The 15245-nt window shown below is 43.1% G+C and overlaps 1 protein-coding gene across 1 annotated transcript in view; it reads right to left on the bottom strand.

Annotated features, from left to right (window-relative positions):
* Positions 1–15245, bottom strand: part of LOC129384193 (uncharacterized) — a 126821-nt gene that overhangs the window by 106802 nt on the left and 4774 nt on the right. Inside the window, exons 2-4 of the mRNA XM_055069411.2 lie at positions 11801–11826; positions 4198–4227; positions 3495–3521 (exon numbers count right to left, since the gene is read on the bottom strand). Coding sequence (XP_054925386.2) covers positions 3495–3521; positions 4198–4227; positions 11801–11826 — 83 coding nt within the window. The remainder of the gene's footprint in view (positions 1–3494; positions 3522–4197; positions 4228–11800; positions 11827–15245) is intronic.

The following is a 15245-nucleotide window of genomic DNA, read 5'->3' as shown; positions in this document are numbered from 1 at the left end:
CTTTTTGTGTGGCCGTCTAACGTTTTCGAGCACTTTTGGCACGTTTACGACCTCGTTCTGCCAAATCTTCTTTGCTGAGGATACGTTTGAGCGTCATTCTTAAGCTTCCGTTGCATGCTGCCGCGATTTTCGACGAGCCACCGCAGTCTAAGTAAGGGAAAGCGGACCAACCGCAGACACCGGCACCACCGTCTTGATCCGGTTATCAATTTTCAGTGGAGTGGCTCAGCCCCATAGAATTCCTTTCCACTTGAGCGTGCTCCTCGCCTCATGTCAGCCAATTAGATAAGACAAGCCGTTCATTGTAAGCAATGTTATTCGTTTTTCAAGCAAACAGAAGTGACCTCCTATGAACGAGGAGAGCGTTTGATTGGTCTGTTCAAACAACCCTGCCGGTGACCGCCCGATCCTTGCGTCGGCGGTTACGCAAATTTGACGTCAAGAGATTGGAATAAAAACATATTGGAATAGTTTTACGTATTAGGGCCCCTGATTTCTGAACGCCGGACACCAACGTACGGCCTTTTCGAAACTCTTACCGGACTTTGACGGCCCTTCTCGGCGTCATCAGGCCACTTATTCAAACATCGAAACCTGCTCCTTCCTGGTGCATTGAGCTTCCGAGTATGACTAATGCTGCACAAAAGCCCACTATGGCATCGTCATCACGCCACGTCGCTCGCCCGAATGACTATGAATAGACACGAGCTTCAGCTTGTGCTCCAGTTTCGCCGTCACGTCGGCCGTTTGTGTCCTCCAAGTGAGTGCGCGTACTGCTGTCCGAGAGCATTTGATTGCTGCATTTCTTACTAATCTCGCACTTCCATGCAGCCCGTTCGCAAGAATCTGGTCGTTCGTAGGAATCACGCAGTCGTCGTTACCATCGTCGCCTTCTTGCTGCTGTCGTCACGCTGGCGCATTCTCGTGTTAAATCTGGTTCACTATAATCGCCTCGCACACATGTGTGCAGGACTCCGACAAACACGTTGGTCAACCTGGTAATGCTTTGGGGAACCCGGAAAATTGCCGCATCGCTTAGCATGATGTCGATTTCCCCAACGCTCGGGATATGCACATTTTCTTTTTAACCGCATAGGTTGCCGCACAATATATTATAATTCAATGAATGCGAGCAGTCACTTTTTCGTAAAGGAGCTGCATATCTGACATGCGAAATTGATCGTTCATTATAATTCGTTCGTTGTCCGCGAGCTTGTCGGGTCGTTTCCCGGTGCCTCTGAACATTGTCTCTCTCGTGTGACATTTGTCCGCAGACGCAGCCACATCAGGTTGAAAACAGAGCACCTTGCACACTTCACAGGGTCTTCAGGGGCTAGCCCCGAGGCCCAGATTGTGGAAGCCGCAAGGGCCGCCACGGCGCGAAGTTTCCGATGTTGCACTCTCCCATTAAACTGAGTTTACAAGGATGGGAGCAGAGACGAGAGGTAGGTTTGATCACGTGTGTCCCGTCGGAGGAGAGGTTACTGCGCTCAAGAAGGTGTGCTCTGTGGCGCTATTGAGTCTTTCACGCAGACATTTGGCGTAATGACGCGCCCTCTCACTGCTCACATTGTGTTCTTTTTTCTATTTTACCTATTTTATTTATTTATTTGATGCTGTAAATCTTGTTCTTGGGGTCATTAGAGGGAGAGCGATGTGTCGAGAATACATCATACATGATTTTCATTTATGTAACACACAAATTCACTATTTCCACGCTATTCTACATTTCTGCCATTGATGTTTTCTTTTCTTTCTTTTTTTATCTAGAACTCTAAGTCGCTAGAGTTTATTCTTTATCAAAATAGACTACTGTGGCTTATTTTCCAGGGAACTGGTCATTTACACAGCGTTCTCTTGCTCAATACGTGCTACATAAACGTGTTTTGCCGAGCGTCAAAGAAACCGGCGAATACACTCAAAGTGCCTTGTTATGTCTCAACGCCACCAAGTCTGTTATTTAAACATTTGCCCGTGTCAAACTGCCGCATCTCCTACCCGACGATAGCGCGGGGTGAACAACGACTAAAAGAGCAGCCCTCATTACCAGGACACCAGAGAAAAGGATGAACGCGAGGAAACCCGTCAACGAGTGGATAAGTGTAGTTAATCAGACGAGTCAACTCCCCTGGCAGGCTGAGCGAAGAAGAAAGACAGGGTGCACACCGGCTGCTGCAGGATTCCAGGTAAGGACCCCAGCCCGACCTTCACCTTGCAGACTGTGCAAAGAACGGGGTGGGCCACGACGAACCAACCTGATGTCGCCGGGTGGTTTCTTTTTGCCTGGATGACTTCTTTTTGCCACAAATTTAACACCGCCTGGAAAACCAGTTTCTTCGAGGCGGACTTACTGCGGGTTATGGATAGCATGGGTGTGGTATCGCAACGGAGTCGACGATGGTGATTTGCTGGTGGGCAGTCTTCAGATTCCATAGTCGACTTTCATAGGGATAACGAAGGGATTAAAAGGAGATACTTTTCGAGAATGCAGACTGAGAGTCCTGATGTGAACTGAGACGTTAACCTGCTCCTGCATGGAGTGCGCTTCTGCACTGGAGCCGTGTAAATAAGCTAAATAAACCATTTTTCCTTCATTTTCTGCAACTTGACGTTGCAGTCCATGGGCTTGGCGGATTCCATGCCCTTAGCGCCACCCTACCCGCAACAGCCTCGAGCGGCCAGTCGCGTGGCAATATTGCATGCATTTGCGGGCTCCTTTCACGCTTGGAAAAACACATCCGTGTAGCACGCATTGAGCAACAGAAAGAAGTATCGACAGTTTTTTATGTTGCTCTAGAATTTTCTCATTGACACTAGTCATCTGATTATAATACTTGAGAAGGTGATTAATTAATTAAGATTATTCATCTAATAAGCCGCAACGAAAAAAAAATAGTTTGAGTATCTCCAAGCCACAACAAACAACATTACCTTTGTTCTGTCCAGCTACATGGCATTTGCATATTTTAAAACTCTGGCTAAAATTAGCTGCGACACACTGTATATGCACAAGGGAACAATAAGCCGTATTCGGCGTCTTGTATAATTTCCACTTCAATTCAAGTTATATTGAACTTAAACTTTTGAGCTCTTCGAGGAAGTTTCCATGAGTAAGTGGAACAACGCCCGTCTACTTCCACATAAACTAAATCCACATACATACGGGTGTGCCTGACTTCATATCCTGCATAAATATTTTTCCGAATCGCTTGCCAATTCTTTTTGAAAATTATTGAAAGCAAGGCAAATCAATTTCTAAAAGGACGTCAGAAAGTGACAGCCTCAAATGAAACTAATATCACAAGGTACGTAATACAAGCAGGCAATGTTGGTAAGCACAATAAGAGAGCATGGTATCCTTGCAGACCACATGCCACAAGGTCGTGTGAAAGGGCATGGAATTTCGAGTACTGATCCAGCGAGATGCCCTTGCTCCAGTGCGAGAACATTATCCAATCATAATAGTGCAAAAAGTACAGATGGCTGATACTTGCCCGTTCTTTCATCGTGGCCTTTATGCACTGGAATTGCAAAGAAAAAGAAATGTTCGATCTCCAACTCGTGTTGATCTCCAACGTCACAGGCACATAAGGTTTACGACAGCTATTTTCCTGGGCTGACACTGGAGACTGTCTTGAAAGTTTCTGCCCATCTACAATCAGTAGCGTAATATTGGTTATTCACTGATCTAGACAAGCCGAAATTCATCGTCAGCTAGAAGGACCGAGATAACACAAGATGGCATATCAGTATCAGGTGTGCATAACACCCCTGGAATAACGCTACTCCATATCTTACGAGGTGTCCCAAAAACAAATAACGTTGTCTAAGCTTTTCAAAATTGCATATGTTATTTGTTAAGGGACAAACGGTGTTCAGTAATGTGCAGCATGTGTTACAGCATTACTGAAGGCTATGATACCTGGAGTTATCAGCCAAGAAACGATCGACGCGAAAAACTACAACACATCTACAGCTCAATTCGTCTTGATAGCCAGACAGCAGCGCATAGTAGTGATATTCTGCTCGCAACAAAATAAATGTCTGATGTCAGTTGACCAGTGGGTATAAAAATAAAGTTATTCTTCTTTTTTCTTTTTCCTCGTGGCGAAAACTTTATCTTTCGCTTTACGAGCGGAAACTACATTCTTTTTTTTTCATATATCACACAATGAATATATATCATATTTTACTCACCAGGGGTGGCGTAGTCAAAATCCCCAATACCTACGACAGAGATAAACAAATATTCCTCCACCGATTATTTCATCAAGCGCTGGAATTTGCTAGGTAGCCTAGCACTTGTCCTTCTGTTTGGCAGTAATGTACAAGCATGATTCATGATAGTTTATTTCGTTACCCCCTTTTATTATTTGTTTCAGTTCAATTAGTTCAAGGTGGAATGCTTTGCAATCCCACCGGCTACAATTCATTAGACATTAGACAAATTTCACTTTCCTATGAAGCAACATCCGTCTGCACGAGCATACCAGTTCAACAGTTATAAATGCACTCGCTATTTTACACAGACGATGTTTTTTTTTTTTTACATTTCTGTACGCAATATGAAAAAAAAAGCAAGCTATACTCTATTTAGTCTCCGTTGTAGCAAATTTTCTATGGAAGTTTGGAAAATAAGCAAGCATTTCATTTTATTTTTATCTTTACCGGTCCACTATAAGACACCATTATATCTCAAAGTATTGAGAGACCAAGGGCGCTATAACGTAAGGCTATTCCAAACTTTTCTATTCCGATTCTGCATTCAACCATCTGCGATTACTCGAAAACTGTTTTGGGCCACCACCACTTCGCTTGTCTATCACGCGAGGTCACGAAAACTGCGGTAGCTCCTCATCTGATACGACGTGTACACACTGATTAAGCATAATTAGACTGAACAAAAGAAAAATAGTTGTTTCTGATTCGACGCCGTTTCGCCAGTGACCCTCTGATATTGGTCAAAAGCTTTCGGCGTGCATCCACTTCACCTTCCTGTCAAATGACGTCACAAAACCGCGATAACTCACCGCGTCAATGTAACGTGTACGCATTAAAGATGCATTATTATGCCGAAAAAAAAACTGCATTTTTGCTGAGTAGCAGTAGGCTGCCCCATTCCGATAGGAATAAAATATGGCTGCCGGCGATCGCTCAGGCACTCGCTACTCGCATCTGCCGGAAAGCATGGGTTTATTTGCATATAATAAATTTCTTGCGTGGCCGTGTAAAGTTTTTGAACACTTTCCGCACATTTATGACCTCGCTCTTCCAACTATACTTTGCTGAGGATACGTTTTAGCGGTGTTTTTAACCTGACGTTGCATGCCGCCGTGATTTTAAACCAGCCACCGCAAGCCAAGTAAGGGAAAGCGGACCAATCGCAGTCGCCAACACCACCCTCTTCATCCGGTTATGTACTTTCAGTACGCTGGCTCAGCCCCATCGAAACGCTCTCCACTTTAGCATGCTCGTCACCTCTGGGCAGCCAATTACAAGAAAAACCTCAACGTAGGCAATGTTATTCATTTTGACAGCAATGTTGCCTCCTATAAACTAGGAGAGGGTTTGGGCTATTCAGGCAGCGCTGCGGGTCACCGCGTCGGCGGTTACGCATATTTGACGTCAGGATATTGGAATAAAAACATATTGGAATTGTTTTACGTTATAGGGCCCCAAGTTGGACCACCTCGAAACATTATAATTTTCTTTATTTTGGAAAACTGCCGCAAGCCAAACACGAGACTTGAACAAAAGGACACACGAAGCGGTAACAAAAGCTGAAAAAAATTGATCGGTGAAAAAAGTGATATCTCTTACGGACGAATTCATCGAGATTTGTTCACTACAGATTTTTCAATAACGGCTACTGAACAGACAGCCTAAACACTTGCTTAGCATGTTCTCTTTATCTTCCATAGCAGTTTTATCACTCATTCTTTACAGCGAAGCTGTTAGCCTCTCGGTGGTTGCCGTTCTTCGCGTGCGCGTCCGTCAGCAAAAATGTGGTCCAACCCCAGCGGCCGTGCATGCCAGGAGCAATGGCTCGTATCACCGTAAGGCAGAGGCTTCACGCAGTGAGCAAAGTGAAGCCAACAGGGCATACATTCTTTGGAATCAGGCATACAAAATAGTGAACGGCATAAGTTTCAATAAAGAACAAGCAGAAAACGAGCACCCGATCGAACCACATAATTAATGATAAGAACCTCCTGATAACAATGCGAAGTGCGCAGCGCTTCCCCGAATCCGTTTCCCGGTAAAGATTATTGTTGCGCAAGCGGCCGCGGCGACGGCAGCTTGTGGCGTGGGGATTGATGTCCATGGCCATTCGCGTATAAAAGAACCAGCCAGCAACTTGTTTCACTGTTGTTGCAGTACCGCTATTGTCGGCGGCGTGCTGTCAAAATTACCATTACTCCCATTACTACCATTACTCCAAATCAATAAAGCATTGCATATTCCCCTCAGCAGTTGTAGGGGTGGTTTTCAACAGCCCCGCTGGACATCCATTTTCGCAGGGCCGTAATGGCGAATCAATTTTTTTTACATCAGGGCGTCACACTGTCTGTTGGTCTTTTGTTGGAGTAAAGTATCATTTGGAAGTTTTATTGCACTTCCAGGTTTTTTTCCCTAATATCTCCTGTCTTTATCTAGTCTTTACAGCCGTAAAGTACTCGTCTGCTGTTTTCTTTTTATTGCAAAAAGTGTCATTCACGTCGGACAAGGATTCAGCAGCAGCGGCACCGCAGGAGCTGCTATCCGGACCCTAAAAACTTCGCCGATTCCGTACGCCTAGCCTGGATGAGCTAACGAAGAATGACTGGCTATCGGAACCGTGCCATGGAAACTGGCTGCTAGTATCAACGTAGCTTCTGACGTATCCACCCAACAGCTATAAAAGCAGCTCGCCACCGAAGACCTGCTTCACAAGCATTCAGCAGCGGCGGCACCGCAGGAGCTGCTATCCGGACCCTAAAAACTTCGCCTTAAATTGCAGGTTGGTCTTCTGCATTTTTTTTTTCACTTTTTTTTTCTTTTTTTCTGGTAGCCGCTGCTGCTGACTCCTCGGTCTGTGACGATCGAAAAAATTACTGACACATGTCTTACATGCAACGAAGGGCTTTCTGAGGATGCAGTGTTCCTAACGTGCTCGGAATGTCATTTTATGTATCATATTGGCACATGTTCACGGGTAAATGAAGCCGCATACAAAAAAAAGACAGAAACTGCAAAAAAAGCATGGAAATGCCCAACATGTAAAACAGCTTAGGCTCGAAGCAACCAGAGCGGTAAGAAAACAACCGAGAAACCGGAAGCAAATCTTGCAAGTGAAATTGCGGATATTCGTCTCGTGCTCACAGAAGTACTTAAGATTAAGTCAAAAATCGATACACTAGGTGAGATAAAGGCCACTGTTGATGGTATTGAGCAGTTTATGCAAGAAATGGCCACAAGATACGACGAAGTTCTGTCAAAAATAAAACAGCATGATGCAGACATGTCTGCCCTCGGAAAGTGAGTGGATAAACTCGAGGCTCGGGTAACAGAACAAGAAAACCAGGAATTAAGGCAACAAGTTAACAAACTAGAGCAGTACAGCAGACGTCAAAATTTAGAAATAGTTGGGCTGCCCTATCATGATCATGAAAACCTGCTGGAAAAGCCTAATGTCTTGGCCACCGATCTTGAACTTCCACTCCTTTCCGAGGCAGATGTAGAGGCTGTTCATCGATTGCCCTCACGGTCTATCAATGACATTGAGGTCGGGGAGAGTGCTAAGAAGGTTGCATCTGTTCTTGTACGCTTCGTATCCCGTTCTACCAGAGACGCATGGCTTGCAAAAAAAGGACAACTAAAGGAAACGAAATCTAAAATATTCTTCAATGAAAACCTGACAGCACAGAACAAGACGCTCTTTTGGAAAATGAAGAAAACTGCGAAAGAAAAAGAGTATGAGTTTGCCTGGCTAAAGAATGGAAAAATTTTTGTTCGTCGCGGCCCCCGCAGCCGAGCTGTCAGGATTAGGACGACAGACGATCTGGACAAGATACGTTGAGTAACGGGCGGTACGCTCATCGCGGTAACTGATAGCACTGACACCCTTGAAGATGACAGTCCCGTTCACATATTCTTATCATGATGCTGATTCGTTCAAACATTCAAAGCACCTACGAGAAAAAAATAAATTTTCCTTATTCCATTTCAATGCTCAAAGCCTTCGGAACAAACAGGATTCTGAGGAAATTTTCCTAAATGAATTAGACCATAAATTTGAAATTTAAGCTTTCACTGAAACTTGGTTCACCAACGATTATGATGTTATACAGTTTCCAGGATAAAAATGCGTATCAATTTCACGGAGTCATAAGAGAGGAGGAGGTGTGGCTATTTATATAATGAACTACCTAAATTATGTCACCATAAAGGAGTTTTGTATAATAAATCAACACTTTGAATGTCTGATGTTAAAGTGTGCTGGTACCTTACTTGCCGTTGTATATAGGCCGCCTTCTGGATCACAGGCTATTTTTTTAGAATTTCTTGAAAATATGTTAGGCCAGTGCATGCAGTTTAAGTTGCCTGTAGTTTTTTGTGGTGATTTCAATATCGATCTTTTATTGCTTGATTCTAATCAACAAAGAATGCTTGATATTTTTCTCTCGTTTGGCTGTGAAAATGTAATACATATGCCAACTAGAGTGACAGACATGTGCCATACTTTACTAGATGTGTGTTTTACAAGTTACAAAAAGGATGATGGGCAAGCAGGTGTACTAATAGCTAATATTAGTGACCACTTGCCTATTTTTATTTTCTTTACACCCTACTGCACACCACAGAATCCTTCCAAAACATTTGCACCCATTACATACAGAATCATTAATGAAGCTAAGACCACAATATTTAAAAACTTAGTAGCAGAAACAAGCTGGGCAGATGTTCTTCAACTATCTGACCCCGTCGCAGCATATGACGTTTTTATTAAAACAATTACTGAGCTCTACAATCAAGCCTTCCCTACCGTAGAATTCAAAAAGTGTAAAAAAGCCAGAAAGCCATGGATAAATGCCGACCTTCTAAATAGAATTAGAGAACGTGACAGACTATTTGCCGCTTTGATCAGAACGAAAAATATGGACTGTTTGACTGAATACAAACCAATTCATAATAAATTAAGCTCGATATTAAATAAGCCAGGACTAGCTATTACGAACATAAGTTTACTGATGTCTGCAACAACCCTAAACAAGGAATACAGTAAACAAGCTAATGTCAAACAACAAAAGAGACGGCATCTCTGAACTCGTTATAAATGGAGTGCCTTACACAGGGGCGTCGCTTGCTGACAAACTTAATGAGCACTTTCTTATATCAGGGCTTCAATAAAGCCTCAGGCAAGTAATTGTGATTTTACAACGTATATCACGTCCAACATCCAAAACTCTATCTTCATGTTTCCAACCACAGAATTAGAAATCTGCACAGTAATCAAAAACCTAAAAAATAACAGTGCATGTGGTGCTGATGACGTTAAAGTTCAACCTATAAAATCCATCAGTCACATGATTAGTTAGCCACTTACGCGTATATGCAACCTGATTTTGAGTACCGGAATATTTCCAAATAAATTAAAAATTGCAAAAATCTCTGTCATACACGAGGGAGGTGATAGAAATGACATAAATAATTATAGGCCAATTTCAGTCCTACCAATCCTCTCGAAAGTAGTTGAACAAGTTATAAACATCAGTCTACTAAACTTCTGCAAGCGAAACGATATCATCTTTGAGCAGCAATACGGATTCCAGAAAGAAAAATCTACTGAAATGGCGCTAATAAAAATTAAGGACAAGATAATAGACAACTTTGAGCAGAAAATATATACAATAAGTGTTTTTCTAGACTTTAAAAAGGCATTCGACTCCATTAAGCACCCTGTTTTACTGTACAAGTTATATAAATATGGCATTAGAGCAACGGCTCTCACATTAATTAAGAATCACCTCCTAAATCGTCACCAGTACACGAATATTACGAATGCAAAATCCAGCTTAGGTCAGATACATTATGGAGTTCCACAAGGATCAATCCTTGGGCCGCTGTTATTTCTGCTTTATACAAATGATACAATTAACGTGCCCTCTACACCAGAAATAATAATGTACGCTGATGATACCAATGTATTCTTCTGCGGACACGACCTACAAGTCCTCCAAGTAGAAACCAATGTATGGCTGGAAAATTTGTCCACGTGGCTCCACGGTAATGAACTAGAGTTAAACACTAAGAAAACTAAGTACATTATATTCCGCGCTCGTAACAACTGTATAAAAAAAAAGAAATACTTATCCAATTTCGCGATGAATCTATCGAACATGTAGCAACACATAAATTTCTTGGTGTCATACTTCACGAGCATCTTGACTGGTCACCTCGCACAGGAGAAGTTTGCACTGGTATATCTAGGTCCATTGGTATCATGTATTAAAAAAAAGAACCTTTTGCCTATCTGGCTAAAGAAACAACTATACTACACACTGGTACATTCGCGTTTCCACTATTGTCTTCTTGTCTGGGGCACAGCACCTAAATCAAGCATAGAAAACATATATTTATTACAAAAGAAATTTTTGCGCCTAATAGATAATGCACCATACCTTAGCCACACTGCCCCACTGTTTAGAAAACATCAACTGCTTACACTGTGGAATGTTATAAACAAAAAGATAGCGTTAGCTAGTTACCTACAAATGCATTCCGATCCTACGGCTTTTCTTCAACAGTATCTAACGAAAACACACACCTACAACACCCGGCACATATGTTACAGTAAGGAAAAAATACGTACGAACTACAGCACCCAGAAACTTAGCTACAGAATTTCCAGTTTTTTAAACGATCACCATCACTCTGTAAACATTATCCAGGAAAGTAAATCATTCAAAGCTTTCAAAAATAACATTACTATGTATCTATTGTCACTGCAGGCATGACCACTCCTTTTGTTTTACTTTTTCTGTTGTTTCTCACTGCATTTTTCCCAATTGTGCATAAACGTTCAATATGAAATAACCCCCGTTTCAATGTTACCAACTACTCTGTATTTCCATCTCGTTTAGTGTTTATTTTATGCGCTGAATGTCTTGTGCTCTCGAATGGGAGCAAGAAGAGCGCAGACTCCTTGTCAGGCAACCACTTGCCTTTTGGTCTGCGCCCTAGGCAACTGTACCATACGTTGTCTGAATAAACTCTTTGACGCTGATAATTATTAGTTCCGAGCATTTCGGGGCCCAAGAAGTATTTCACTTGGGCGATCAGTCTCAAGCTTGTTCTTAGGGCAAAACTATACATGCTGTGCATATGCATGAGTGTGCTGAACTGGGCTTCTTGGTGCATGTCAAGGAGGTTATCTAACAGCGTGAAACACGGAGCCGAGTGAAGGCAAAGGACACAGCGCTGGGTCTGTCGGCATCACTCGGTGTGCCGCGACTCACAAGTGCGCTTTGCCTAAAATGTAAAGTGCTATCGTGTTTCATTACGCAACGATTGCTCGGTCGAAGCGTAGATAGCAAATTTATCACAACACATGTAGTAAACTTGATGAAGTTGATGAGACCGCTTGAGGATAATAGACTACGATAGATTCGAAAACATGAATTGTTCTGTATCGGCACTGATTTACCATATACAGCTTCTGCAGCTCGTTCGCAACGAGGCACAACACTATCTTGCTGCTGCTTTGTTTTAATTTGAACGTCAAGTCACAAGATCATATGACAGAAGTCGCAATATTTACCTTTGATGTCATCCGCCAGGACTCTCCTATGATAAAAAGGGAGAAGGAACAAGCGGGTAATTAGATAAACATCGACTGATCCTCTTCGTTTGACTCGTCGTCGTTTGTTCTTACTGCGCAGGAGGACAGCTTTCAAAATTCGTCTGCGCCAGCGTGAACATGCCCTTGAATACGTTCCTGTCCATGCTTTCTTATGGAGCGTCCTAAGAGGCGAGAATCCTTAAAAATGTATGGTTGCCTAATACCAAACCTCGTTTGAATATGGTCCTGAATTCAGTACATTTGAAATATATGTCTCTCATCTGTCTCCCACCGACCCCATTAGAAACTGTTGAAATTATTTATTTATTTATTTATTTATTTATTTATTTATTTATTTATTTATTTACTTGTTTGTTTGTTTGGTTTTTGTTCTTGTTTTTATGCCCTATTGGTAGATTTTTTTCTTGCTCTTTCATAATGGAAGCTTAAGTCGTTTTGTCTAGGCACAACTTTTGTTCGGGGTCTCTACTTTCTTTCTTTCTTACATTAATTGATTGAGCATAGAAAGTCTATTTCAATTATTTATTTTATTTGCGTGATTGTATTGTTGAAAGTTTCCCTCTGTGCGCATGTGAGTACTTGAGGCTGCCATCTTCAATGAAAGTACATAAATACCGACTTCAGTAATCTTCCAAAACCTTAACTCCCTTTATCGAGAAAAAGCAATAAAGGAAAACTACGCTGTATGCGCATTTCACAAAATCATGTGGAGGTCCATGTCAGGCTCAAAAAGCGCGAGTGGTGCGTCCTGTCCAACATATAAATAAAAGTAACGGAATAATCTAAACGAGATCGAACATACACGATTTATCCGTTTCCTCGACACAAAATAAGTTATTTTAAAAAGCCGCAAACTGCAATATCTGTAACAAGGAGGGCTCTTAATAAGCCAAAACTTAGAACCACTCACGACGAGCAGAGGTCATCAAAATTCCGTAAAAAGGGAATAATAACTTTTTTTAAATAGTACTCGATATCTAACGCCTGGTATTCAATACAACTCTGTTGTGTCTATATTTCACGCACTGAGTGCATAACTAACCTTCTTTTTTATGCTTTATGACGCATTCGCCGTTATTTCATTCTGCATTCAAAGAGCTATACAAGATAATAAAGCGGAAGACAAGAATACTTTGTCATATTCTTTCGCTGTAATTTCGAATCCAAATATGAATAGGCCCGCTTGAAAGAGTGAACTATTCTGCACATCAAACGCGCGAGACATACTACTGATACTCATGTAAAATAACGAATTTGACGTCGGATATATCAAACTCTGCATGTCTTCTGTCAGCACTACAAAGCCGCCTGCCCGACTGAAATGCAGCTAGCAGCGGAGTAATTAGAAAGTTTTTTCATATTAGGGGACGCAAGCGGCTTGTGTCTGCAAATGCGCAGTACCGTCGGCCCTAGTTCTTGCGTCAGCAAGTCGTTTGCGTTCTCTAACCTAAAACTATCTATTGTTCCGCGGTAGAAGCACTTTCAGCGCTGTGTGTGCTGCGCCGGTATTGGCGGCGAGCTCCACCGCTGGAAAAGCTGGCGCCACCGTCGGCCTGACGTGGCATGAGGGATCACGTGGAGAGCTGCTGCGTCGGCTGCTTTGGAAGCGCCGACGTAAGTCAGCTGAAAACGAAAGTTTATCTGCGCTGCGGTTCTGATTAAGTGGTGAGGCTTTCCCGCCTTGGGTGTCCACTTGACAACATTTGAAATCACTATAATCACTATAACATCTGAAATCACTATAATCACTATAATATTTGAAATCACTATTATAAGTAGTGGCTGCCTTTGGAGGCATGAAGCATGGTAGGCTACTTCTCGGTACCACAGTGCCGGACGTACGCAACTGATCCCGGTGTCAGCCCTATTCACACGTAGCCGCAGGACAAAAAGCTGCGTGAAGCTTGGCTCGCGAAACTTAGGACCGGCAAACAGCCATCGGCTACAACACGGGTACGCAGCAAGCACAGACGCGAGGAATATTTCTGCTGCGGCGCCGGGATTGCGATGTTCGGTGAGTAGCAGAAAACGCGCACCGAGACGTTCACCCGCACTCGCTGCCCGGCTAATGTCACAACTGCTCGGTCTATGAACTTGTTGATGCTAGATACTGGTAAGTTTACTGGAATGGAAAGGGAGTCGTAAGAAGCACATTAAATAAAGGCATGGCATATGGTCATGTTTGGGTTATGAATTAACGCACAGCATTACGAAAAATCAGGGCGAAATTGCCAGCTGAGTGACTACAGTGCGACGCAACTTGAGAAATAAAATTGAAACGTTCAAGAATTTAGAAGAAAAAGAATATTGAATCGTCGCAACGGCACATCACAGTCGCCGTAGGCGTCGAAGTCCCTTGTTAAAAGGCAATTGTTTTTGAGCAGCTCTGATAACGTCGACGCAACAATGGTTGCTTGTGGACTGTCATATGGTCATATTCTGCGACCTAAAGCTCACAGCACGGTGCGAAAACGCCCGCAGCGAAAGCCAAACATTGTGCGCGGACATGCATGCAGACGCGCAGTAGTTCGCTGCGAACCCGTGCGATCGCTACATGCATTCAGGCTTCGTTCTGTTATGCGCCATTTGGTTATACAGACCACCAACTATAAGAACATATTTCACATAGTTTGCGCTCAGCGATTGCCGACCTTCCACGCAAGCCGGTACGGGAGACTCCACCGCGACGACCGCCCGCAGTGGCTTTCACTGTAGGTATTCGGTAAAGAGATAGCGTCTGTAAACGATTCTGTGCTTCCACTTTGCTCAAGATTATTTCGAAAGTAATAAAGTTCCCTCGTTTTGAGCGTACTTACAGAAATGTACAGGAGGGTTGCCGCGTGGTGTTTTCATTGAGCGCTTTAAGCGAAACCTATCAGGAGCGCGCCGCGTGATCCCTCATACTACGCAAGGGAGGCGCTTCCGACACATGGCGACTCCGTAAGTCCTCGGCCCCAGTAGAGTGCCGACGTCGAAGGGAGCGGACTGGAGCAGGTTTACACGCAGAGGGCGTCGTCGTTACTTGCTCTGAGAAGTCGTTCAAAGAGCTGGGGAAATTTACTGCCTACTAGGCATAGTATTGTTCTAAGTGAATGCATTCCTTTGTTTGCGCTTTTTCTACACTGGGGAAAGAAAATCCATGTATATCGAATTTGTCACGAAATTTCGTTTGAGTGCGTTATAAGCGAGTTTGGGTATATTGGATTGCCTTTGTAAGATTTGGTGATCGTAGCTGTAGGGGGGACCTTGACGAGGAACTTGAGGGGAACTAGGTGGACAGGGTTTATTTACATTATTTACAGTTTAAACAAGACATACATCGACAGTCTAGCTTCAGTCCCAAATGGAGCCCGCAAGACAAAGCACACAGCAAACGAGCACACAGCTCACGAGTACATTTCGA

The sequence above is a fragment of the Dermacentor andersoni genome, chromosome 8 (assembly GCF_023375885.2).
Source record: "Dermacentor andersoni chromosome 8, qqDerAnde1_hic_scaffold, whole genome shotgun sequence".
In the NCBI taxonomy this organism is placed as follows: domain Eukaryota; kingdom Metazoa; phylum Arthropoda; class Arachnida; order Ixodida; family Ixodidae; genus Dermacentor; species Dermacentor andersoni.
The sequence above is the reverse complement of the archived record's forward strand: the minus strand, read 5'-3'. Positions and strand labels throughout refer to the sequence as shown.